Source organism: Temnothorax curvispinosus, unplaced genomic scaffold, assembly GCF_003070985.1.
Source record: "Temnothorax curvispinosus isolate PA1 unplaced genomic scaffold, ASM307098v1 QBEX01003544.1, whole genome shotgun sequence".
Lineage (NCBI taxonomy): Eukaryota > Metazoa > Arthropoda > Insecta > Hymenoptera > Formicidae > Temnothorax > Temnothorax curvispinosus.
In genome coordinates, this window is record NW_020213324.1 from 29,863 (window position 1) to 57,494 (window position 27,632).

General features: G+C 37.7%; 1 protein-coding gene and 2 non-coding genes across 8 annotated transcripts in view; 1 reads left to right on the forward strand and 2 right to left on the reverse strand.

The window, feature by feature from the left end:
- LOC112452623 overlaps window positions 1–27,632 on the reverse strand; it is a 69,816-nt gene that overhangs the window by 27,590 nt on the left and 14,594 nt on the right. The window contains exons 1-3 of one of the 6 annotated variants that reach the window (XM_025012934.1): window positions 23,928–24,194; window positions 22,451–22,810; window positions 20,699–20,939 (exon numbers count right to left, since the gene is read on the reverse strand). In XM_025012934.1, coding sequence (XP_024868702.1) covers window positions 20,699–20,914 — 216 coding nt within the window. In that variant the 5' untranslated portion in view covers window positions 20,915–20,939; window positions 22,451–22,810; window positions 23,928–24,194. Of the gene's footprint in view, window positions 1–20,698; window positions 20,940–22,309; window positions 22,382–22,450; window positions 22,878–23,927; window positions 24,195–27,632 lie in introns of those variants that run through there. The other 5 variants (XM_025012939.1, XM_025012938.1, XM_025012936.1 and 2 more) reach the window with 5 other exon arrangements.
- On the reverse strand, window positions 23,195–23,269 carry Trnae-uuc. Its single transcript has one exon. It is a non-coding gene; the product is annotated as a tRNA-Glu (tRNA).
- Window positions 23,367–23,438, forward strand: Trnae-cuc. The gene has a single exon. It is a non-coding gene; the product is annotated as a tRNA-Glu (tRNA).

Genomic DNA, 27,632 nt, shown 5'->3' on the forward strand with positions numbered 1-27,632 from the left:
ATCGCAAGAGAGAAATACATAATCTTAACTAGCTACAAAACGCAACTCATGAATCTTTCAAATAGAAGTGATATGATTATTTCATTGAGAATTCTCTCGTGTAAAACATACGTGTAATGGATCGGGAATAAATTTGTTTTGCACATATTAGGATAGTAATAATAAAAGATATATACGTATCTTTGGAAAATGTAAATCCACTTTTCATATAGGAAAACACTCGGCTTGTGAGAATTGATGGAACCTTGCTGTTTGATAAGAAAACACAAACATCGCGAGATAGATTAGATGACCAGATTCTTACGAAATACATATGCGAGAGGTTTGCTATAACTGTAGACCCGGGAGATTGCATAGCTCGCCTGGTTTGGTCGTTTCCGGAAAGTTGTTAAGCAAATGAATGCACGGGCACTTCCCACAAGAAGGTAACAACCTGAAAAGAAACCGCTAGCATCCGATATGTTCTCTCACCGTAAATAAGATTCGACATATCATTATTTTTCTATAAATAAAATTATGTTATTTACACATTCGTCTACGAATTATTCATGAATATTTTATTACATGACAATACTTTCTCTATTAGTTTCGCTTTTTATTCGTTATTTCTAAAAATTTTGTCCTCTTAATCACGAGACAATTCTCTAATGCAATCTTCTCGTACACTGAGAAAAAAATGTTGTAAATTTGGCTAAACTCGTTTAGTTGTAGTGATTTGTTTAATGCAAATATTAATATATTTAAATCAAATATACGTGAGTAATATCAAGAAATTCTGAATCTATTTAAATATAATATTTTTTGAATTAACAAATGTTAGCTTGACAGCCCGTGACCGCTGCATTTAGTTGAATCAAATAATATTTCTTTGAATCTACGATTTTTTTTTCTCAGTGTAAACATATTCTGATCAAAATATTTGCATTATAATTCAATAATTAACACAGTGATCGTAATTGTACCGCGAATTAAGAAAACGTTGTGATAATTTAAAATGCGTACGTGTATACCATACCGATGTCGTTTATTACACCACATCGAAGTGACACGCACGTGCTACAACTGTGAATGAAAATAAGTACTAAGAAGAGTATGTTGATGTCGAATTGTATACAATATAAAGGTGAGGGGAAAGTGCAATCACTGCATCAGCGTGCACCTGCAGCTCGATCGCTTCCTACAAGGTTCAGTAGGCGAATTCCGACCACGAGCCCAAGGCAATCAGCATAATTATCACCGAGAAAAAAGACAAACTCATTGATTACATCGAGCCGACAAGTGCTCAATCATTATGATCAAACGCTCTGATTGACAATTTAAATCTAAAAAGACTGTGACTAGCGAGATTGAATCCCGCCGCGGAATGTGGTCCAATTTGAAATATAAATTACTAAAGTAGCGAGAAAGTGTCATAAGTCATTCATAAGTACAGTTATACAATAAAAAACAAGAAAATTCTGATTTTACCGTCTTCTAACAATATTTAATACAATATTTAATAACATTTATCTCATAATGACCATCAGCAGTTTTTTTCCCCCAAAGAAATTCGAAAAGCAACGTGAATAAGAGTTACAATTCTATCGCCAGTCGGTTTTCGGAGACTTTAATGATATCCACTATTGTTTTCCCCCTCTTTCAAGCGAAGTGTTAGCCGAGTCTCTCGACTTTCCAAGGTGCTACCCGCACGTGCGCCGTTCACCGCGATAAGAAGAAGAAGAAAACGACGACGACGACGACTACGGCGCAGAAGGAAAAAAAAATACGAAATGCCACGAAGAGCAGGCGAAGAGAGCGGCAGCGCGCGAGGGTAAAACTGGTTTCCTCTACGCTGTTACGATGGCGAATGCCGTCCACGAGGCGGCATCAACGAGGCGACGTTTATACGCACGTGGCGGGATGTCGAGATTAAAGCGGAATCATCATTTGATTTAATGCCCTAGCCCGAGCAAGACGATATCGAGAAAATGTCTGAATTGAACGCGCGAAAGAGCGGAACTTGCGCAAAAACGGTTTTGCAATGCGCAACCGTGCGCGGTTCACGTGGAATTCCCGGTGAACGTATCCGCTCCAGTATTTGCTCGTCAATCCCGAGCACGTAACAAATATTCGTCGTATATTAATGTGACGTAAATCAAATAAACGTTTGAGAAGCACTAAGCCATTCTGCGGCGTCCATAAGAAATCAGATTAAACGCATGAGAAATATTTAAAATATTTAATTGATTGATACTTTTGGTTTGAGGCTCCTGAGTAGGTACTCGCCGCGGCAATATGTTAGATCTACTTCCGAAAACTATCCTTTTCCCTTGACAGTTTAAACAGGCGTAAAATGAATGTGCAAAGTCTAGTCATGCGTCTGCGCAAGCTTGCATGACTAGGCTTCGTATTGTACATTCGTTTTACGGCTGTTTACTAACTGTCAAGGGAAAAAGACGGTTTTCGGAATATTTTATAAGTGTGTTAAAGCGAACTGAAATATTTTTTCATCCAAATATCTTTTTATTTAGAATTCTCAGCGTGTCATTTATCGCCTTTGACGTCACGATCGCATATGACCGCGGCGAGATTCCAGGAGCCCTAAAGCCGTGATCCTAACCAGTTTTTTTTCAGTTTTTTTCTTAGCACTCATCTTTTAATTGGCTTTATAGAAATGCAAAATTCTTGTCTAGAATTAAAGTACGCATCAAAATCTAGGTCATGGTGGTCGAATTTATATCGAAAACGAAAAGAAATTAATATTTTTTGTTATACGTGACGACCACCACATATAAATTCGACCACCATGACCTAGATTTTGATGCGTACTTTAATTCTAGACAAGAATTTTGCATTTCTATAAAGCCAATTAAAAGATTAGTGCTAAGAAAAAAAACCGGCTAGGATCACGGCTTTAGGATCACCTTAACTATCTTCAACCAATCCTACAATTGTCTTTTTATTCCTAGAAAAATTAATCATTTCCCGTTATCATCGCGAGATAGCGTAAAGAAAAATTGGCTGATAGCAGAAGTGGGTTATTTTGCAACGACATAAGGAGGACGAGTTTCATGCACTCGATAGATAGGTTAATACAGCTGACATGCATTTTAACCGCGCGCGCGAGAGGAACCACGATCGCATCGCAAGTCTCCGGCGCGAGAGGAGAAAACCCGTTGTTTTCGTATAGCCTGCAGGAGGCCGTACTACCAGGAGAAAAAGAAAGAGGGAGAGAGAAAGAGAGGGGAAAGGCAGAGAAGGAGGGACGATATGCGAGAGGAGGATCAACGGAGAACCGGTTTTCCAAGAGGCCAAGAAGCGACGGAGTTGTGTATATGAGTAGTAAAGGAGGCTAGCGTGGCCTGTTACGAGAGAGAGAACCGGTTCCACGATACAAACTGGAGTAAAAGTGTATTGTATCGTCGTCGTCGTCGTCGTGGCGACGGTCGTCGCCAAATTGTCCCGCGCACTTCCATGTTTACAATTCGGCGCACGCCGTAGGTGGCCCAGAGATAAATAAATACGATTTCTGGATAAAAGATAACGTATCATTTGATGCAAAGCCACAGATACAAATATGTTTTTTAACGGATAAAGGAAGCTCGCATGTAAAATAAATTGAAATCAATTTATCATTTTATCAATTAGAAGTTTATATTTTAATTGCGCGATTACTTGACATTTTCCTTGGTACAAATATTGAAGCTGCGTCTTCTATGAGTCGCCGTATGTATAAGTGCCTTTCCTCCGCCGAAGGCGAACAAGTTTCCGGACTAGAATCATTATCCTCTTTCAATTTAAAACGATTATCACCACTCCTTACTAAGAGACCCCTTTCCTTTTATCGATTGTAAAAAACTAAACAGGAATAGGTCTTGTACGATATATGAGAGATCAAATGAACGGATATCGAATATTAATTATCATCCACAATACGCTGTTCAAAGTTTTGTTTCAAAACGTCATAAATATTAAAAGCTTAAATAAGTTTATCTTTAGTTCGTTATCTGACTCTGCGCGTTCTCTTTTTTCACAGTATAGACATCAGATATTCCATTGTTCGTATTCATTGTTCGTCAGATCAAGCGATCGAAAGTGTGCTCGCGGTTGATTTTGCGTAACAAAAGATCGATAACGAATATGCTGTTGTAAAGTTACAACGGTATCCACGAACGCAGATAGCACGCCGGCATCATCAGAATTTAATATTTGCTTGTAAGATTTAATTAGTCTCATCCAAGAAAGTTTCTAATTATAATCGCCATATTTTATTTTGTTAAGTAGTGCATTATAGGTAAAATTAAGTAAAACGACATACAGAGATAAAAATAATTTGCAAAAAAAATCAATAATAGGGGAACTGTACCTAACATCGCACCCTAGTTTATAAAACTAAAATTTTGACTTAAAAAATCTTATAAGAATATAACTAAACCATATTTTATTAATTTATTCTAGGATTGTCGTAATGTGGTCTCCATGGCATGAATATGTTCAAAGTTTACTTTAACTGTCTTTTCTGAAGAAAAGAAAAAAAGTGGCATTTGACAATATCGAAAAAAAGTGTTCCTAATATCGCACCCTTACACATTTTTATTAAAAATACAATTAGGACACACAATACATGCTGAAAATAGACCCAACTCAAAAAAGGGCACACAAGCTAAAGATATCCCCTTTTAACGATTAAGAAAGCTCATGGGGTTTCACGGACTGTTGGATGAAATGATGTGGTCAGCATCCCACCTGGGCGATTTACTCTCGGAAAAAATCCTGTTACTCATTGGACAGGAGGCTGAGGGAGCTTCACAGGTATTCTAAAGGTAGACCAATTAGAAAGAATGGGCGGTATAATGAATATTCCTAGAGGGCGGGATTAGGAATACCACAAGAAAGAAACATAACCGATTAAAGAATTACAACAATGGCTAGCAACAAATATCTCTAATTTAGGAATTAAATTAGACACAATATCACATGTTTTTATAACAGACATTCGTTCTTGGTACGTATCTTTTTTGCCGTATTAATAACGGAAGACACCTCTTGCGAAATTTCGAAACGTCGCGTCGTTGAAACTATGAACTGCCACGCTACGCTTTATATCACAGTTCTGACTGAAATAAAACAAAAGATCGCCCAAAATAGCGTTGTTCAACAGCTTCCACTGCTCACTGACAGAATTCAACACGTAACAATCTCAATATCGTAGAATGCGGAATTAGGAACAAGGGCGATATTAGGTACAGTTTCGCTATTAAATAATTTTTTAGCTAAATTACAAGGATAATGTTCTTACACCTACATATCGTAAAAAACATTACTGCACACTGCATCGTAAGCATGAATTGTGAAAGAAACGAACATCTCCGTAAGTCCATTAGGATGACCTTTACCATCGCTTCTGCTTTTCAAAAAAAGCATCCAAGGACAAAAGGCATCAGCGCGGGAAAGGTCCCTATTGGTGCACGGTTCCCGCGAATTTATACCAAGGGTGATTTCAACGCCGGCCATCGTGGCGGGAAGATGGTCTGATGGACCCCGCCATGCTGCGTAAGATGTTATTACCATCCATTTACTCTTAAAAATTAAAATCTCCCACGTCGCTAAGGAATGCGCTGTGTTCGCGAACGTTTCTTTTTGAATATAATTATACCAGGTCATAAGTTTTAACATTTCCATATTACAATTATTACAAACATTACTACTTTACAACAAATATCAACTAAATTATATTTTCTGTATAACCAGAATTATTTTATATTATCCAAAGATATATTCTCAATTTTATTAAAGCAACAAGCAACCTCAAGTTAAATTCATAATCTTCCATGATTCATGCATAAGATTTGGGACAACGCGTATATTCGAAGGAGCTCTCTCCTGGATAGAGTGAGCGGTTCTTTGTTCCTCTCTGTGGACGCGCGGACCGAGGTCAAACGAATCGTGAGCGAGAGTGGTCCACGGTCGCAGCTCGCAGCTTCCACAAACCAGTTTTCGTTAAAAAGATCTGCTCGGCGGCGCCACTATACGATGGCTGCAAGCAAGCGCGCCTTCCGCCGCAGGACCGCGTTCTCCAGGGCGGGAGGATGTTGACCCGCCGTCGCCATTTTGAATCACGGTCTACGTGATCGTAGTACTACTCACAGCTGGTACCTCAATATTACTCATGCACGACGTATATACGAACGCAGGGAGCACGTGCACGTCTCGATATCGAGTCACGTATCACAGGAGATTGTTTTTATTGAGATTATATCTACATGTATATATGTTATAATATGTAAGATGTATCTCAATTTATATTTGTAAACTTGTAACATTGCTAGATACCGATAAGCACTAACACTTACTGTTCTACTATTTCTTCTTCGATAAGAGCGATTCGATTTCTCCTTCAAGAGACATAGAAAAGTTACTGAAAAATCTAAATTGTCAACTATAGAGATACATATAATATAGAACATTTATTTAATTTAGTACAACCATAGAAAGATAAACTTAATTAATAACTGAAATTTATAATGTTTTAACAATAAATAAAGATTTTTTAACCGACCCAACTGACTTATATCTTTATTAATTATAATCGTCATGACGTTTTGACCATTGGTTTTGGTCCTTCTCAATCGATTTAACTTTGATGTTAATAAGCATCCTTTTTAAATCACCATAAAGAATTTATTGCAAAAAATATCACTCCAGAGGGGGCCTATTACGTATCTTTTCACGAGGTAAAAATGAAAAAAGTGAGAAAATTCACTAGAATATCTACGATTTCATTGGTCAAAATCTAGTAAATCTGTTCACTTTTCGCATTTTCACCTCGTGAAAAGATACGTAATAGGCCCCAATTCAAACCTGGATCTCCTTACAATTTGTGACGAGCATCTTCACCAATTTGACTCAGACATGTAATATTCATCGCAATAACCGGTAAATATTAAGGTAAATAAACAATAAGATTGATAAAACACCGTTCTTTATTAGATCAACGGTGTATAAGTAATTAAACCAAATCAGAAACTTTTGCTTTGCCATGCAGTAAATAATTACCAATAAAGATTTTTTTTTACTCGACTTGATTGATTACCTGGTCGAAAACGTCGTGACGATTATAATTAATAAAAGTAGCCAATTGGTAAAAACATCTTTATTGTAAATTATATTTACTGAATGCGAAGCAAACGTTTTTTATTTGGTTTTATAACGTTTGTTTAAGAACACCTGTTGTTGAGGAAAGAAAAGCAACAGTAGAGTAAGGAATATGGTATCTGAGTTGCAACGATTTGCGATTATCACGCATTGCTTACACGTATCTACGAGGCGTGGCTATGCATACCTGTACGTTCTATCACTGGTATTCGCTTATCGATATTGAGATTCTCTCCTTCGAACTACTTACTAATACAGAATGTACCTGCTAGCATCAGCTATAAAACCTTCAAATACGTACACCTGTCGACACGCCACCGGGCATTTAAATCAACATCACCGAGTCCTAGATAGCTCCATCCGGACACTTCATTTTCTCCACTCCAAGCTATTTTAAATATTTAAAAGTACACCTCTCCGAAAGTCCCAGTGACAAAATGTCGTTTACTGTTACGTGAATTAATTAATTTACTCTAACACGAGATAAGATATTGCCTTAATGTTTTGGAAATTTTAATTAACTTAACAGGCATTGCAAAGCTAGGTTAATATTTTTAGTAAACATGAAGAAGATTAAGATAAAATTTGATAAAATTATCGTCGAAATATTTTGTACATGTAAATTGTTTATGAATGTCTTAAGATTCTCTGTCTGTATTATTCTCACAAGAGCAATGTAGATAACATTTCCATTCGTTACGACATTTCAGTCGTAAACAATTCTCCACAGATCATTACCCTTGGAAACTATAGGTATTTCTCACGGTATATCGCACTTAACTGTCAGAAGAAGGCTGAATCAAACAAATCGATACTAGACTCTATACTATAGACTCTATTAGATATTCAGAACAATAAACAACTAATTAAAAAACACGACAATTACTTAAACATGTAAAAATATAGTTAAATAACTAATGTAGACTAATTCTATAGTAAATTACGTTTACTGCTTGTCAATCTTTATAACTTGTTATTATAACTTGTTGTTATTTTATTGTTATAACGTATTAACTTAATGTTCTTATAATCATTAATGACAAATCTTAATACGCTATAATAATTCACTATAAGGTTATGCAAAATAAATTTTAAAAAATGTATCTATAGTCATACAATCATATTACAACAGTTATCTTTTGCAATAAAATCAAATTCAATTAATATAGCTTAATTTATTTGGATAACCAATTTTGATTACCTAGTTAAATAAAGTCTTGAATTCTAATGCGTACACATAAACATCACTTTCAGTATGTAACTTGTTAGCATGTATTCATCTCTACATCTACTATCTCTTACATATTCATACGGCGTACGGTTCTTCATCCGATAAATCGCGAGAAAGATTTATTCGTAAATGCTAAAAGATACTTACGTTTCTATCTTAAGCTTGGATTTATATCTTCCGAATTTTATTTTCTGATTTTTACGTAGATATATTTCGAGCGCAACAAAATGTCACGTTTGAAGATGCTTTCAAAGGATATTATGTCATGAATGTAGCCAAATTAATCTTCTTTTTTGTAAAACAAAAATTGTTTAAATGTTATTTCTTATTGTTAGTTTTCCAATAATTAAGAACATTAAGAAAATTTTAATTTAAATTAGGATACATTAGAAACTAGTAATAATTTAACAAACTAATGAAGCAAATCGAACATCACAAATGACAAAAGCAAATTTGGCGCTTGAGAAAGAGAAACAATAGGCATCGACGCAAAACCGTTTTTTTTTTTTTTTTATCTGATGCAAGCATTTGCACTGACACGGGAAAATTATCTTGACCTCTGCAGGTGAACGTCGGCCATGTGAATCTACGAAGTAGAAGCTGTTCCGGTGACGGCTTCCGGTTTAACCTGACCTCCACACTCTCCTGCCCCCTTTCGACTTAGTCTCCCATTCAGCCACCATCTTTCCTATCTCGTGGGCATTTTACTATACCATTGCCTACCACGTGGTCACGGTGGCTGAACCACGTGGGACCTGGAGTCCCAAGTGTGCCTTAATAATATCGGGGTCCCCGACGTGTACTCCGATTGGCCCTGATACTAGACGGTATATAAAGTGTGATGTACTCCCGTGGCATCATAATACCCCACTGGATACTTTGATTTTTCTTTCGTCTGGCGCAACACACACCGCTTCGCGTCGTTTAATCATACGGTTACGAAAAGATTGTATACCGATAATTTCATCTTTTTAAATTTTAATAATTATTATATCCGTAATTAATATAACGCCAGTACCTACTGGTTGTAAAACGCACTAAAAAACTTATCAAAATTTGATAAATGATTATGATTAGAGAACGTGAGACTTCATTTTTGTGCTTACGTTAATGGATGTTTATTCTGCACTTTAATTGAATTATTCATCATAAAAAGTCTGCGGCGCCACTTTTTTATTTTGCCTCTTCCTTCGTACGTTTACGTTCTCGCTTTTGCATTCTCTTCAGTTATCTCGTCGCGCAAGGAAATCTCCCTTCTAGCCTCAATTAAGAGCGAGGTTATCTCGTTTACAAGCTATTATCTATCCTCTCTTTAATCAAAAAGTGCAAATTTTTCGTAAGTAGATAGATATCGCCTAAAAGATTAAAAAAGAAAACTTCCTATTCTTCTATCATAATTGTTATGGTCTTTCACGTATTATATAGCGTGTCCCACTTCTCTATCGATTGTATCAATAAAAAATATCTGAAAAAAGTTCGATTTTTTAAATCCCTAATTTCCCAATTTAATTGCATTATAATCAAAAGTAGTTATACAGAGTAGGCGGAAAACCAGGGATCATTGTGTTACTGCAATGAGTCATTGCTGAATCGAAGGAAGCAATTCTCAGGGATCGAGTTAAAAACGCCAGACTTGTTCGAGACGATTACTCCCACGTGAGGCAGCTACCGTGTCCAGATACTAGCTTTATTTCTGAAGTTGATTAATTGATAACAGCGTATCTCCTGTCTCGCCTGTGTGGATAATATAGCGTAACGTATCTTTACAAATGGAATACACACTGTAAATCTTTTAATAAAATTTTCAATCGTGATCCCCATTGTTACGGGATCGAGCAATAAAATTTACATTAAAACGTCGAGCGATTATAACCGATCGTTATATATACCTGTGATCCTACTTTTTGTACGACAATTAGAGATGTAGGCGTCTTGATTTCCGTCACCGATAACGCATTAATGATAGAACGTATAAAAATGATGATGATCCAGCGCAAACCTTGTTAGCGACGATATTATCACGGTGCATCATCGCGTTACATTACCTTACCAAATCGTCAGTAATATAGCGAGGCGACGGCGGCGTGGCGGCGTGTTGCGTCGAGTCGTGAGAGAGCAACAAAATTACAACGATGATGATTACCTGTCCGCCGTTAATTCAAGCACTAACGATTCTCAGCATGAGGATTCCCATGAGAATGTCTCGTACGAACGCGTGTTTACTTGCCCACGAGCCTCTCCGAGTAGGCTAAGAACAAAACTCGCTCCTCTGTATTTGCTGCCGTTGGCTACTTCCTTTTCTTCCTTTTAATGCGCATCTCCTGCGTGCGGAGGAGTTAACGCTCTAATATTGTATACTTTCATTTTTAATTAAGCATCAGTGCACGGAAAGAACGGTTTTGCTCAAGTATCTACAAATTTAGCTTATACAGATTTGAAAATAATTTTGTCGCACCATCAAAATAATTATAGTAGGTCGCTGAAGTATGATGATAAGGCTGTCAAAAATTTTGACATTTTAGCAATCAGTTTGACTGTTCTACATAATTATTTTAATGGTGCAACAAAATTATTTTCAGATCTGTATCAAGCTAAATTTTTAGATACTTCGGCAAAACCGTTCTTTTCGTGTGGAATGTACGTATCTTACAATACATAGTAAAATCTTGATTTTAAGCAACGATCCAAACAAAACTTGAGCAATAATTCAATAATTGTAGCAATAATAATTCACATAATGATGGATATTATCTATTTAAAAAAAAAAGTAATTACCCATAACGAAAGTTATTGGTAATTAAGAAGATTCGAATGCATAATTTGTTTCTGTAAGAAAATTCGTATTATTGATAAGTGATCAGTACTAGCGGAGAACTGTTTCAAGAGATCTGGAACAAAAATACGCGAAAGAAATTTGAAATAAATAATCCTCTCTCTTAAAAGCTGCTACGATGAAACTTGTTACCGGTGTTACAAGCTAAATCAGATTATATAATTAATAAAGCACAAAATTCGAATTTAATAAATATAAAAGAACATTCTTTTTTTAATACATAAAAAATTAAATATTGATTAAGTGCAGATTGTATTTTGATCATGTTTTAAGTTCTAATCCTCTTTAAGTCGTCACTGCTCTCAGAGACCGTCCAGATTTAAGTTGCCTGCGCGTTTTATAGAAAGACAAAGGTAACACTCCGGTGCAAAGAAGAACCTGGGGAGAAGCCTGGACATTTAGTTTAGCCACAAAGAAGTTGGGAGGCACTTTGCGCACATTAACTGCATATTTTACGACGTTACGAGCAGCGTCTTCCGTGGGGTTTCTTCGAAAACGGGCCCTCTCCCGTACCCCATCGTGGCGAGTTACTCGCGCGAAATGACCGGCACGAGCTCGGGATAAGAAGAGCTTTCTGAATCATTATCATTAGTACGTTACGTTCCACCGTAGGAAAACATCGAAAAGACATCGGTAATTGTCTGCAACATTCTTAGCGTTCTCCGGAGGCGTCATCTTTTTTGCAATTCATGTTTATTTATATAATTGCTGCGCCAAAGCGTCAAAGAATTATTATTATTCGTGAATTGATATCTTACTCTTCGATACATTACTCTTCGACCATTTCTGAACCATTTTACATGTTCAAAACATTTCGCATATTAAGGTTTTAATATACAATCTCAAATTTATAAGGCAAATATCTAATGATTTTCTAAAAGCTTAAAATCCTAAAAATTGACATTGGCTATATATAAATATTATATTCCCTCTCGTCAAAATTTGACAGTACATGTCATTATTATTTAACATATTAATATTATTATTATCGTTATTATTTAATATTAAATAGTATTTAATACAATTATATCATGATTATCATCAATATTATTATCATTATTATTTAATATTAAATAGTATTTAAGGCAATTATATATTACACCACGAATATCATCAATATTCACTACGCTATGAAGCATCTGTATGACATCTTCATTGGCGAAACTAAACACGGAACAATTTCAACGGCACGATAATTGGTGGCGATTTCATCACAGTAATCCATTACGACTGAGAATCGGGAAATGATCGTGCGCGCAGGATATGCGTCTAACGCACACGTAACGAAATTCCAGGCGAGGAGAAAATTGCTTAATCGTTCTGCCGGTTGAAAAGACGCGGGGAAAAAATATGATGATCAATGGAAAATAGAAGGAAATGTCTTCCATTTGCGTGCCTAGCCATCGATGCCATAGAACCTAGGAATGCGTCGAATGGCCGTGCAGCTAGAAGAACCGCAAGAACGGATAACCGGGCGCCTATCAGCGGTAGTTAACCGCCGCGCCGTGCCGCGGTTGCACTCTCCTGCTCTTTTCTTTTTCCCCCCGTTTTTTTTTCACCTCGCTTCTGCAGCGCTCCTGCACTGTGTAATACGCGACCGCGCCCACAATGCTCCCGTTTAAAGCGTTAAAATTCCGTGTAAACGCAGTTTCGCCGCACGGACGTCGTTGATTTACTGTTAGAGAAACGATAACAGTTCATCGTAGGCAAATTGTTTTCTCCGCCATAAAAATCACCACTGGTTTCCGGTACATCCGTTTAAAGCGGACTTCCGATCTATCGATGATGTCGAAAGGCGGTTCGACGTGCCCTTTAAGGATATTCGAAATCGTGAGTCACATCACGCACGCAGGTATCGCGGCAGTTCCTTCTAAACGACCACTCATGGAATCATGGTGATCGAGATCGGGACGATGTGGGAGTACGCGGTGATGTCATTGATAGCGCCAGAGGTAAAAAGCAATGTGTTACGCTAGAGCGAATTTCTCGAGATTACACAAATCGCGAGTATGTTAAACGGCAATCTTTCAAGTGTGTCTGTTATGTACGGCGATGTGTCATGATCTCGACGTGTTCCGTCACGTCATTTGTTGTCCGAGAGCAAGCCCGATTATGATTCCTAATAAACGTTCAACAACGGAACTGGGTCGCGTGAAATGAACATGTCGCAAACGCTTGCGCCTTTCGTCATCATTAAACGGGACACTAAAAAGCGAAACTTATTATACTACTCTCTTACGTCGTGCAAATCATTAATTAAATCCATGTTAAAAGTGTAAACGTAACCGGTCTTCTCGGAACGACTCATATCCGAACAATAAAAAGAAAATGCAACTGTCATTCACATAAAATAAACTATCTGTATATAGTAAAAAGCTTAAAAAAATATATGTTATTAACGTTCTTATAGCGAGATGACTCCGGTTATTATAAACTGCAATGGAAGCATCAAGCGTGGAAGGTTTATCACGAGAAAGTTTATCACTGGTGTTAGGTGAAACGTGCGCAAGCGCTGCGACTTCTATCCCACAGACAAGATTCAGTTCCCAGAACTTGAGATGAGCGAGACGGTTCTGGTCCACTAAAACCCTTCGTGTTGCAGACGCACTATAACAGGCGAGCGTTTCGAACCATCGAAAGCGTTAGATTTCACAGACTGATCCACATTAAAGTAGTCACTCGAGTATAAAGATAGGAACTTGGATAAGTCCTGCCAGAAGACGGCCCAAATTAACAAAGTAGACCAACCGTGAGTTATGACTCAAAACTGACCGAAATTATTCCAATTGAGAATTACAAAGTAAATTTTTTATATTTTTATTTAGCAATTTCAAAAGTTAATAATAATAAAAATCAGTAGAATTAATAAATTAATATATTTATAAGTTTATAAATAAAATAATAATGTATATCTTTTTTTATAAATTATTTAGACTTTACTTTCAAATATTTTTCTTCTGCGAGCGTCAGTTCAAGGAAAACGTAATTTCTTTCGTGGAAATTTAGAAAATCAGCAGCTAATTTATTCGCGCTTCCTGCAACTAAGTGCCAATTTCCATATGCTATCTGACGAACACGACGATGTGTCGTGGAGCGCGAGTTTCATGAGCGAAAAGAAAAGTCACGCGTATATACGTTAACACGCGTATAGGTGGTCGAGACACATTTACTCGTACCTGTACACGTGCGTGCGTGCGTGTGGGAGTAAGACAACACATGCATGCACGTGCGAACTTACGATCGAACGCACGCGTTTCTCAGTCTCGCATCGCAGACTTTTCCCACACGTATGGTTCTTAGACACGGCTCCCTTTTCTGTGTTCTCCTTCTAGGCCGACTTTGCCTCCGTCCTAATCCCTACCATCGCCCGCCTCGTATACTCTTCTCGCTTCTCCATTTCTTCCTCTCGTTATTCCTTTTCGTCTTCCTCGAACGAGCATTGCAACCGTTGTGTAACCGTGGTTCGCCATGTACGACATTATGCCTTTGCGTAGGCTCACTCGCGATTGGAAGCTATCTTGAGAAATTGACGAGGCCCATATCGATAACATGATTTCGAAAATAAAGTGGTTAATAACGGTAAAAAGAAAATTTATGGACAGTTAATGTCAAAAATTATAATAAAACAGATATTACTTTTTCAAACCAGTCAAATTTTGCATGTAAATACGTAATTACAAAGAAAAACTAAATTAGATTAAATCTTTCAAGTAAAATTTTTCATCTTTGTCGTGCAAAAATATTACAAAGATTGTTTTAATATTTTATACGATACATTATTTCGATCGTTTTATAAATAGTAGTATCGATTTAACTTTTACTCTCGTTTGTCTACAAGTCTACATGACCAGCAAGCTGTGTAATAGTAAACATCGAATAACCATAAAATACACCGAGTAATCGAGTATTAGATCCGTCTGCAGCGCGACATCAGCTACGGCAAGGTAAAGTTAATAAGCCGTGGCGAAACGGATGAAGTTTGAAGGATGCGCGAAGTAACGACACGGTCTCTTGATCACGAAATCAAAGCTGGAGACGAGCAACGGACGGAGCTTTGCTTTCGTTCGTGAAGAAAGCGAGAGAGAGAGAGAGAGGCGGTTTTGTGCCTTCTGCGGGCGAGTTTCCGGTTCCTTCCTTCCTGCATCGGGGCAGGAATATCACCTGGCGATGAGTCAGAAAAGTCGCTTCCCAGACACCTGCTGTCAGAATCGCGTAGCAGGTTCCCCATCCGCCATTAGCCACGCGTGTGCTCTCCCTCAAGGGTCCGCGGGCGCTACTTGTGCGCGCCTTCGATACAAACATGCGCCGCGTCTTACTCCTATTGTCACCGAAACGAGTCCCGGATTCATGGGCCAGCGACTTGTGACATCACGGGACCTTCGGGCACACCCGTTTCTTTCGTTACGACGCTTTGCTCCGCGGACGCAATTAAGTTTAACTTCTTTTTACCGCAAAAAAAGGGACACGAAGTCGAGATCTTGCTAAAATCGTATCACTGAAATCTACATCGATCAAGATAAAAAAAACACGCAGAGGCACAAAGTCGGCGAAGATAAAACAAAATTGTCACATATAAGGTAATTGGTGCAAATTATCGAGGGTTGCTAAATTTCTGTTGACCGTTCTCTTTGAGTAATTTCCCTCTGGATTGACACCACGAGGCGTGCATCTGTATTACGCGAATCGCGAAACAGCTGTGTCCCCGAGATGGCACGTGTTGGTATCCTATACCCTCGCTCCGCCAATCGCAAAGCTAAATCCTAAGGGAAGATCGGGTCAGGTGTACATCGCGATCACGTACCGGCAGCTGGAAGATACGGCTTTTTTTTTATCCTGAGCAACAGCACCGTTTTTGCTCCAAAGAGACGTGCCTTCTCAAGTGGTATTTTGTGGTCAAATCATCACGCTATTTAGAGCATATCATGAAATATGAGCATCCAAAACGTAAGATGTGAATAATAGAGTTTAAAAACATCGAACGATAATTCATACCGTTACAGGATTTCAACAATTACATCAGCACTGAGTTTCGGCGCTTCCTTTTTCGACGGAGCTCAAACAGGAAGTCTCGCTCACGCAGCCAAGAAAAGTCAACTTAAGATTCCAAATAATATAAATGACTCATACAATTAGCAAATATTTTATCCACGAGTTTTTTTTACATGAGAATCTACGACAACGTAATCTTCAATTATGTACAAGATGTGAATTTAGATCGTAACATACAAATAACGTTATATCCTTATAACGGATTATAACGAAGAACAGTTCATCAAATACGAAAATCGCGTAAAACAGAAGCGCTGTATACAGTTATAATGGAGAAACCAGATCATCGAATACGGAAATCGCGTAAAACAGAAGCGCTGTACAGCCAGTGACACCAAGGCAAGGGGAGAAAATAGTAAAGGAGAAAGCTCCGTTTTGTCTTGCACTATGAGAACATTTGTAACATGCAGTGTAAAATGCATTAAATGTGTGCGTTTGAAAGACATTGCGGCTTGCTTTCCATTCTTTTACGCTTGCGAAGAACGGGGCACTTATTTAATTGGATAAGAGCTAATTAACGCGATAATGTGCGTATACGAAAATGAGCGTGGGTACATTTATTTTTCGCATTAATGCGTTAGAAGTGGGAGTGTCGATAAAACGGCGGACGTATTGAGAGATCCCGCTTTCTTGCGATTATTGTTGACGGTGAGAATGAAAGCTACGCCTCTTTATGAGCGCGACCGCGAGAGAAACCTTGAACCTCGGCTGCGCTGGCGTGGGTGCAGAAAGCACGAACGCGAGGACGATGGCACAGGATCGTCCGGAAACAGAAGCAAAACAAAAAATGCTACGTATTAATCACCGTGACGTGTTACAATTTCCACCACTGCATCTAATTGCATTAGCGAAAATCAGCTTAAATAATATCTTAAACTAGCTAAAATGGAAAAATAAAATTTGGTGGGATTAAAAAAAAGTAGTTTCTCAGCAAAATATAGAAATATAAAAATATAAAAATATCTAAAAAAAAAACTCGACAATAATAAATTTAAATGAGAAATAATATATATTTCTCAACATATATTTTATATAGCGAGACAGATGGCATTAATCGATTCGTCCGCACGAACGAGTGCAGCCCCAAACACACGAATAGCCTAATTGCTTCCGGAAGTTTCGTTCGGATCGACGAGTTGTTCCATGACAGGTGTTACGAAAATAATAACAGGTTACATATGCCATTACTATTGCACGCGTATAGTATACGATCAGTATTAACTCTCAGTCACGTTGCATATATGCATCATATTTCGAACTCTTTTTTTGAGGAATATAAAATATATAAGTTAAATACGGCAAACACTCTTTTAAGAAATCTCTCAAACTTTTCGGCAAATATGCGAATAATAACAAGCATAAATCACACGAGAATGCAAAGCAGTGACAAAATAGCGTTATTGCTTGGACATTGCAGCACCGTTATGTACGGTAGTCTAGCTAAACAGCTAGAAAGAACTACTCTTATACCGCTTCTCTTCGTAACGCATTCGTAACGAAAGGCAAGACAAAGGCTTGTCACCAAATTAACAGCAAGAAGAAAAAAGTATTTTCTCGCAACTCTCTCGAACAAGCGAGCTGTCATCATTTTGTTCACTTGCGATTCTAATATTACATTACGGAATGAAACATCATTTCGATTGCGTATATCAAAACTTAAATCGAAATTAATTCTGTTCATCCGCAGATTCTGTTTATATGCAAGATTAATGTGCAAGATTTTATAACGATAAAAAAAAATACTGCTGAGCAATATTTCGATTCGCACAAAACGGAATATCAACAGAGAAGCATGGATCAATGCCTCGCGACCTGAAACTTTGTAGCCACTAAGAACTTTAAACCTACTCCTTGAAGCTCCTTGAATACGCCGTACTCGTAACCTGCAATTTGCTTCTGGTAATCGTGAATGCTTTATGCGCATTCCGAACGAACCGATCGTGATCGCGCGTCCGAACGCTTCCCCGCTTCTTCGAGAGATCGAAGATTTTTATGGACGTGCACCGCAAAACATTGAACATCTTGCGACGCACGATTGGAAACGATTCGGAAAATCTACTGTGAAAAAGGCCGTACACGGCCAAGCAAAATCTAAAAAATTAGGTCTTTCATCATAACAATATTATAGCTTTGTATAATCAAAATGTTAAATCTATTAAAATTATAGCGAATTTGTAACGAAAATTCTAATCGATTGTCTGCTTATCGCGTCCATGGATTATCTAATTTGAATTCTGCTGACATCGTCGACAGATTGATAGCACTCTCGAAGTCGCTTGTTTAACATGATCAGCGTAAAAACACACGTCAGAAATGTAAGTAGTTCTCCGCTGGCACACTGCTGACGTTATCGATGCACGCTTCGTGCTGTTACGCCGCTATTCTCACCGGTGACTATCACGTATCACCAGAGAGGGATGGGAACGCAGATACGTATGCATTTTTATCGCGAGCGTTTAAAGCCGTTATTCACCATGGCTGGCAGCGCCAGCGTGGCAGCCCGTAAACGATAACGCGGCCGTTTAACGATCATCAGACACTTTAACGAAATCAGAAACACTCTGCAGGCTGTTATACAGCATCGCGATAGCCGACCAAAACAAGTTTCGTATCGTCGCTTCGTCAGTAAGCTCGCACCGATGATGGTGCACCAGGCCCGTTGGGTATACACCCCAACTTCCGCATCGATCCGTTTCGGAACTTTGCAAGCCGATTAAAACGGCCTAGCGGTATTACGCGGAGGAAAATTGCAACCTGGAAACGCAATTAGACCTTCATAAACAATTCATCTCAATGTCTGTACGATATCTGTTCGTCGTTCATGTAATTATATCAATACCGACATATATCTTTGCGCATGATGCACCATCGCGAAAAAGTGCTATAGGCGCAAATATCTGTCGCGAAACTATTACTATACGGCCACGAAGGAAAACCGACACTGTCACGCCGTTTGTTTTCCATTCGTAACACGCGAGACAAAGCAGTTACCACACCCTGGCTGCGTGCGCGGTTTGCGCTTAAAACACTTGTATCACATGTCACGTAAGACGCAGTATTAGTACGCGTGCCTCACGACCAGGCCTCGACAACTTACAGAATGTAACTTCTCTCGAATTAGCATTTGCGTTTTTTTAAATAAAATCGACCATACGAGATCCATTGTTTTAAGAGAAAACGAATGAAATGTACATACGTGCGCATATAAGTGTGCAAAGGATTACTTGTTTCTTTAGAAAACAAAATAAAAAGTTTAAAATATCGCAGGTGAACCTAACACAAGTGAAGAAGATGTTTTCTCTGGTGCCTCATCATGGCGTTTAATTCTCAGAGGTGGTTACCTCCTCAAATTTGTCCAGGCAATAAATCATATTTAATACGGCACTCTCGGCCGCCTCTTAAGCGTAATATACGAATAAACGCGACTCCTCTCTTCATCTGGACTTTAGAACCGGTGGTCGATGTCCCTAACTGAGGAAGTAGCCCGACTGCAATAAATGCGTTGTAAAATTTGCCGTTAAAAGGCGAGAAGTTTACAGTGAGGCCGAGAGATACCAATACTCTCACACGAGAGTGAGTTAAAAGCAGTCTCACGATCCGGTTGGAAAGACGTCCCCCATGTGTCCCGTCACTTACCGCCGGTCATGAATATTTACGCACGCTTCGAAAGACCTCTTAGGACAACGCACGCTTAAAGATTTGGCGATGGATTATGTTCATAAATCGCGGACGACGCAAGACTCGTAAAAGTCTTCGAGAAAATGGCAAGCGAGAATCGATGCGCGACGTCTTTCGAATGCCAAGGACCACAAACTTTTGCATTTCTATTTATAGATAAAATGTATAGGTTGGCCTTATTGCACACATTATTTTTACGCATTTAAACTTGAGATACATTTTGCGATAATTTTCTTACACACGTAGTTTTGAAAACTTTATAATAAAAAAAAACTAAATATTATCATATAAACAAGTTCTCTTATTTGCCGGGACTGTTTTAATATTGGTTCTCTGTAAATTTATATTTAATTAATTAAATTATTTATAACTGATCTGATTATATAGCTTGACGTGTAACACGCTTATTTGCGCCTACTTGCGCCGAGAAAGTCCGAACAGCAGGATCGTTCAGCGGGTTGCATATACTTAAGGCGCTTGTTTACCTTCTGGAAATACGTATACGATACCGCAGAATTGTATACGTATATGCACGTGTATGCGTGCGCATGTGTGATTTATATATGTTTTTTGTATTTAATTAGCCTTTATATGCATTTTCCTGCAGATACCTTTTTCTACCATAATCCAATGTGTTTTTTTTGTATTTAAGTAGACTTTATATCCATTTTTCTGTAGATACCTTTTTCTACTATAATCAAATAAAATACATTTATGGAATTCACTAATAATATTTAGTGAAATACGATTCGACGATATGCAATGTCTCTTACCTGTACGGCGCTGTTGAGGAAACAATTGTTCTGCCCGGGTCCATTGAGCAAGCCTTTCGTGCTGGTAAAGCTGCTGTTGTGCTCCTGATGCGGCGATTTTTGACAACCCTGCACCTGTCCTTCTGTCTGATGGCATTGTGTAGATTGCAAGTAACCGGCAAAATCCACTGTGTCTTGGGATGCAGCCTGCTGCTGCAATCCCATTGTAGATGCCATCCTCAGTAAATCAAAGTAGAGTCATCTGTAAGCAGTCATCGATAAACACGTTTATTTATAATAATATCTCATCTCTTGCGAAACTTTTAGAAAAAAATTTGCACAACCCTTTTAAATAAGCATATTTTAATAAGATATATAAATAAGCATACGTATAATATTTTCCTGGTAATAATAAAGTGTGTTATCATTATAGAAATTATTTTTAATATTGTACAAAATTTTATTAAGTTGCGGTATCGTGCACTCGAAAGAAAGACCTTATTATGCTTTAAGCTGTGGCAATGAATTCAAGTCATAGTATTCGCGGGAACTCATAAAACCAAGTTAACGAGGAAACTATAGAGTATATAATTACAGGGGAAGATCAGAGAAATCAGTTTACGAGTATACGGAAATGCAATGTAAGATTTTTATGATTCGTAACCTCCAGAGAAAACCGATTACGCATGTACGTTCGTTGGTTTCAGTTTCAATTCTCCAAATTAAAAACTAAAATGATTGTCTTGCATTTTTGCGGAAGACGGCGACCTCTCGGGAATCGGCTCACACAAGTGGAGTAGGGGAGTATCACCTCGAGTGTGTCGCCTTCAAAAAGGCGAAATCATCATAAAGAGTCGTGTATGAAGGGTAAAAAAAAGAGGCAAAAGGAGAAAGAACCGCCATGCTAAATGCTATTACAACCGAGTGGACGACGGTTAATTTCGAGGAGCCGAGAGAAAAGTGGTCGGAGCGAACGTGCTTGAGAGCAGGCCTGGCGCCAGTCTCCGCCGTCTTGGCTTTCAGGGTTCGGATACAATACTCTAGTCACATTCTTCTGCAGACATCGAAGTCCCGCTCGGTGTTGCACTTATCACGAGGTCGACGAAGAAAACCAGACGTGGTCGGCTACGTTTACGTTTTCCAACTCAGTAACGGAAATCGTCGGCGTAATATTCTTAGTAACTTGGTAAAGCAGTTAACAACTGCACTGAGAGAAATTTAAGTGACAACAAAATTTGATTTGCTGTGAAAGCAAACTTTTTGCTATTGCAACAAAAAATTTGCTACTATTGCTAAATTAATTAGCTCTCGCAGCAAACCAAGTATTTGTTGTCACTATAGTGATAAATGATTTGCTAATACAACAAAATTATTTAACAATAAGTTATGAATATGTATTATATTAATTGAAATAATTTTGTTTGCCTAAATAAACTGTTTAATTAACGCTACTGTGTTCGTTTCTAATTTGAATAAAATCTATAAACGTAAAAAAAAACAATATTATACGCTCTTAGACCATTTGATTGTATAAAAAAATCATAGAGAACACAACGCTAAACTATCAAAGATAATTCTGAATATTTATTAGCATAAAATCGAGGGACACGGTACGTTACGAGAACGTCGTACTGTAGAATAGAAGCCATCGAGAACCGGGAAATAGAGCACAATGATGACTGACAATTGCATTGATCCGTCGCTCTTCACAAACTGCACGACGAGCACAAATGAAGCATAAACACACGCTCTCGCGACTTTCCTTATACACACCCATTATAAAATTGCGGGTTTACGGCAAATGGCATTTATATATATAGATCTCCCAGTTGACCATGTGCAAACTGCGAGTAAGCTGCGGACTAGTTGGCCTCCCGATGTGTCGTCCCGCGTTTGCTGTCCTTGGCACGGCATGCAAAAGGAATTTCCATTTACACGGCATGAGTCGCGGTAACCAAGAATACCCGATTTCACGCCTTTCGAAGCTGCTACATGATACCGCGTACCAAAACAGACTATTGTCATGCACGGATCTAATTTTAGATTACACTACCCGAACAGCAGACATCAATGATGACGTCGTACGCTAATTTTTCACACTCGATGAAAGCGCCGAGTATAAAATATATTGCACTATTAATAATTTAACGTTAATTATTCTTCTGATATTTTCATCTCGTATATATAATGTCAATACGTAATGATACAAAAAATACCTATTTATATGATCTAAAATCACTAATTAATTTTATTATTCAAATTACTACTTACGCCGCATTTTATATTTAAATGTGACAAGCTTTATATAATTTCCTACTATTTGTGCAAACATAATTATTTCATTCTATCAAAAAAGCTAATAACATAATGAAAAAGTAAAATATAACAATCGATTAACAATCAATCAATTAATTCGTCAAATCCCTATATTGTAATAATAACAAATAATATTTTTAATAAACTTTTAAAATATAAAATTGCTCTAAACTTTATAATAAACAAAAGCAAAAAAATATATTCCGGTATCGGGAATCGAACCCGAACCTCCTGGGTGAAAGCCAGACGTCCAAAAAACCTCGAGACCATACCGGATTACGAATGACATTTCATCTCACGAGTTTGACATTGTTCGAGAGGGATGTTGCATCTGGAACATTGTCAAACTGTGAGAGAAGAAGTCCCATCGTAATCCGGTATGGTCTAGTGGCTAGGATACCTGGCTCTCACCCAGGAGGCTCGGGTTCGATTCCCGGTACCGGAATTACTTTTTTTTTCTTTTTTTTTTTTTGTAAAAATTTATCATAATATTTAAATCAATTTTATACTCTTTCTCTTTTTTCTCGTGTTTTTTTAACGTTGACGAATTAGGTATTTTAAATATACATTATAAAATATTATTTTCTCTGCGCGCTCGTAAAACAGTAGAAATATTTAATAAATAACAAAAACTACTATACGAAGAAAATTAAAACATTTGTAATAAAATATTTGCTGCCTGATAATCACACACAAAAACATGTAATAATAAATTCTAAGAATATCATATCATAATTACGATATAATAAGAATAAAGATTGCTTTATCAATGAAAATTTTGAATTTGTATTGTTTTATATTAATAATTAATATCGTAATCTTTGTTAATCGCATAAGTTAAAACTTGTCTATATAATGAGTGTTATTCGATGCTTTGCAGGTTCTGAAATACGAAGAAATTTCCTGAACAACGACAGTCGTCTGCCCCACGTACGTGTCGTGAATACTAATGATACCGTTCCTCTCGTATAATAAGCACGAAAGCGTATATTTATAGACGATGCTGCGCAATGATTTCTTCTCTTTTACGCCCTAGACACGCAACTTCTTAATTTTTTTCACAAACATTCAGCAACGGTGATAACGGTACGTAATTTTTCTGAAAAAAACTGGAGGAAATAAACGGAGAGAAGGAATAACTCGTATCTACGAATAAACGACGAAAGAAAAAGAGACGCACGGAAGCTCACGCTTGATGACGTGAGGATGGAAACTGAAGGAAGAACGTCGTGAATTACGGCATAAAGTTTAAACGCGGTGCTATCGCGTGGTTATTTTCGTTGGCGTTTTGCGACACTGTTCGCGAGATGTCGAGGAGAGGGAACAGTCGGAGGCGCCGCGATGGCAATTCCCTCGTAAGAAAAACATGCAAATTAAACGACACTGCCGATCCAAGTCTGAAGATTTTGACGCGTAAGGCCGTTTGGCGGATGTCAGACGGTTGTAAAAGTACAGCACGTGTAATAAAAGGTTGGTGAATGAATTAAAAGACGAGGACTCTCTGGAGTTCTGGATCGACCGATTCCACCGAGAATGTTTACGCAACGATTTTTCGCACATCAAACGATTCTCTCGTCACGTTACGCAGTAAAATTTTTCTATATAAAAACTATAGGTATGCGTGTCTGTGTTTAATTTCGCCGAGAGAGGGATTTTTCAGCATATTATCACGTCGCGTCGCGTTTGCAACGTTTCGCGAGTGTGGCGCAATGAAACTTGTCGCCGCTGTAACAACCGCAGTCGACGCAAACAACAATACGTATGAACATTGCGGAAGAAGAAAGTTGGCAGAATCCGCCGCGGCGAAAGAAAGCCTTGGCCGATGTTGGTCACGACGACGGGGGGAAAAAAAACCGGACGTTCTTCATTCTCGCAGAAGTAATTCGGTTTTCGACCGTGCGGTTCGCGGTTTATGCGGCAGATGCAGATGCGAAATGATGAGGGAGAAAATGGCTTTATATGCAGAAACTGGACATTAATCTAAAGGCTTTATTGAACGGAAGATTCGTTGGATTACTATAATTTCGAATTAAGGATCATAGAATTTATACTTCTCTTTCGGCAACTGTTTAGAATCATTAAAGCATTGTGTAAGATAATTGTATACATAGAAAGAGATTTGCCTAATAAGATTTCAAATCCACGGCGCACGCAACAGAAATGTCGATTTATTTGCTGAAAACGTCACGCGCAGAAATACCTAACGTGTAACTTCGCTACTTTTCTTTTCGACGGAGCTTTTGCAGTTATACATTAGCACCGCGAATGAGTCCCGCACGTATATTTTTGTCGGTAAACGCCTACTAATTAATTATGAATCGCATTGTACTTCCCGACCGTGCGAAGTGAATTTAACGCGAGTTAGTTCCAGGTTTATCTGCACGGCTTTCCTGTAAAGCGGCGATTTTTATAGCTCCATATTTACGTATGTGCGAACATGACGAAGTAGCACGACGAGAAGATACACCTTACAGCGGAGAGAATGTCCATGACGCTAAACCATGATAATGATAATGGAGCAAGTGAATAATTTCAAAGAAACGTAAATGACCGCAAGACAATTTTATGACTTCATAACATGGCATGCAAGTTTATGTGAAAACAATAAGTTAAGAGGTAACAGCATGCGGCAGGAAAAATTATACTGGTGCGCTAATCGAAAGACAGCGGAATGATTTTCTTACAATCAAACAGAAGAACGGACGTACCCTGAAACGAGTACAAAGCACCATGTACGGAATGTAGGACGAGAGAAGCAAACGTAAAACAAAGAATCGTTTCAAGATTCTTTTTTCGTAAAAAAATTGCAATAAAAAATTCTTACAGAACACAGAAGTATTGTGTATATTAGAAAAATTGCTTGGAGTTTAGACAATGGAAGAAGCTGAGCGTTTTTATTATATTCGGAGATTGACGTGGTAATCATGGATTTCACCGGCCATTTTTCATCTCAAAAATCCGTGGATTTTCAGGCTCGATAACTGTATTATCGAAATTTTCCGTGCCAATAACACGCAGAGTGATCAATAAGCTGCAAACTATCTATCAAATCGTATATCAACACGTCTATCAAAACCTAAATTTAGAAGTTCAAATCGAAAGGAATTCTAAATCACTTTAAATAAAATTATTTAATTATCTAACTTATCTGTCTAAAAGACTTAATTTATACGGGATTACTGTCAAAATTTGCAAACATATATTATTAAAATTTCAGTATTCCACGGTTTTATATACGATATATTGATTTTTCTGCCCTATTAAACGATAACCTTCGAAGCCGGTTCAGTCATAGTATTATTAGTCTCTCACAAGCAAAAAGTCTTGAACCTTTCTCTCTTTCTCTCTTTCTCTTCATGCTTCTGAAAGATCCTAAGTTTAAAAGCGCCGATTACTGTAATTTACTGGGCAATCCACAGGTGCGCTTTTGTTGGTGCTTCTCCTTTTTTAGAAACTGCTTTAGCGTAATCTACAGCCGAATTTCTTGGAAGGCTACTTTTGTGCTCGATATGTGATTGCTGATCGTAACACGCGATCATCGTTAACACATTAAATCACACATGATCGCGTGACGCACATATGTTTGAAAATTGTCATAAATTCTACATTCTTATCAGATTATTCTCTCCTTTATTGCTTTGTGTTTTGATTCAAAAAGCAGAGCAGACACATATTCTATACATATTTTTATCAAAAAGGTAGTTATTAAATTATAAAGAGTAGTATGCCAAATTACATAGCTTTTATATTTTAAAGTTTTTTTTTCATAAAATATCGGAAAAATTAAAAATGCTAAAATACTGTGCTTACATAAACACATTAAAAGAATTCACTAAAAAAAATATTCAAAACTTAAAATAAAAACCTATTACGTCATATATGCACTTGGAGAAGCGTTTCGCTGTTTGTTCTAGAGAGTAAATTATTGAAATATATATACATTTTTTTTTTTCAAAGAGTTCAAAAGTTTATTTTTACATTTTATATGATACTATTAAAGCTCCAGGCATCAACCCGCACATTTTTTCAAAGGGACACCTGCATATAAAGTATCGAATGTTACCGAGCTTCAGGCATTGCGCTTGCGGTCATCGGGGAAAAACTTGTCTGACTGGTCATGCATAAAATACATCCAGTCTATTGACACGAGGACCAACAAGAGTGAAGCACTTGGAAGAGCACGAGATTGCGGTGAAACGTACAAACCTTTAATAAATTATCTTTTTCTGATATCATTGCAGCGCGGAATTTACATAACATGAACTACACGTCTCCTTACAGCTTCCTGTTCTAATAAAAAAAAAACAGGTTCAGGTTTTGTATATTTATAAGTAGTGCATGAAATATCTGCTAAACAAGGCTTATGTATTAGTTCGCGAGTTAATATTCATTCATAAGATCATATAATGCGCAACACGATGATTTAATTCGCGTGTTATGCGGTGCCGCAATAATATAGATATGGAAAGAATGCATAGTAGTATGCCACGACAAACTAATTACGACTAATTATATGATAAACACGGAAAGGGAACGCTGTCACGGCATAGTTGGCTCCGACTGATGGTTGGCCGCTCAACTTCGTGCGAAACAGGTCAAACAGGTGCGACAGAAGGCCTGGTGAGTGTATGCTACATTT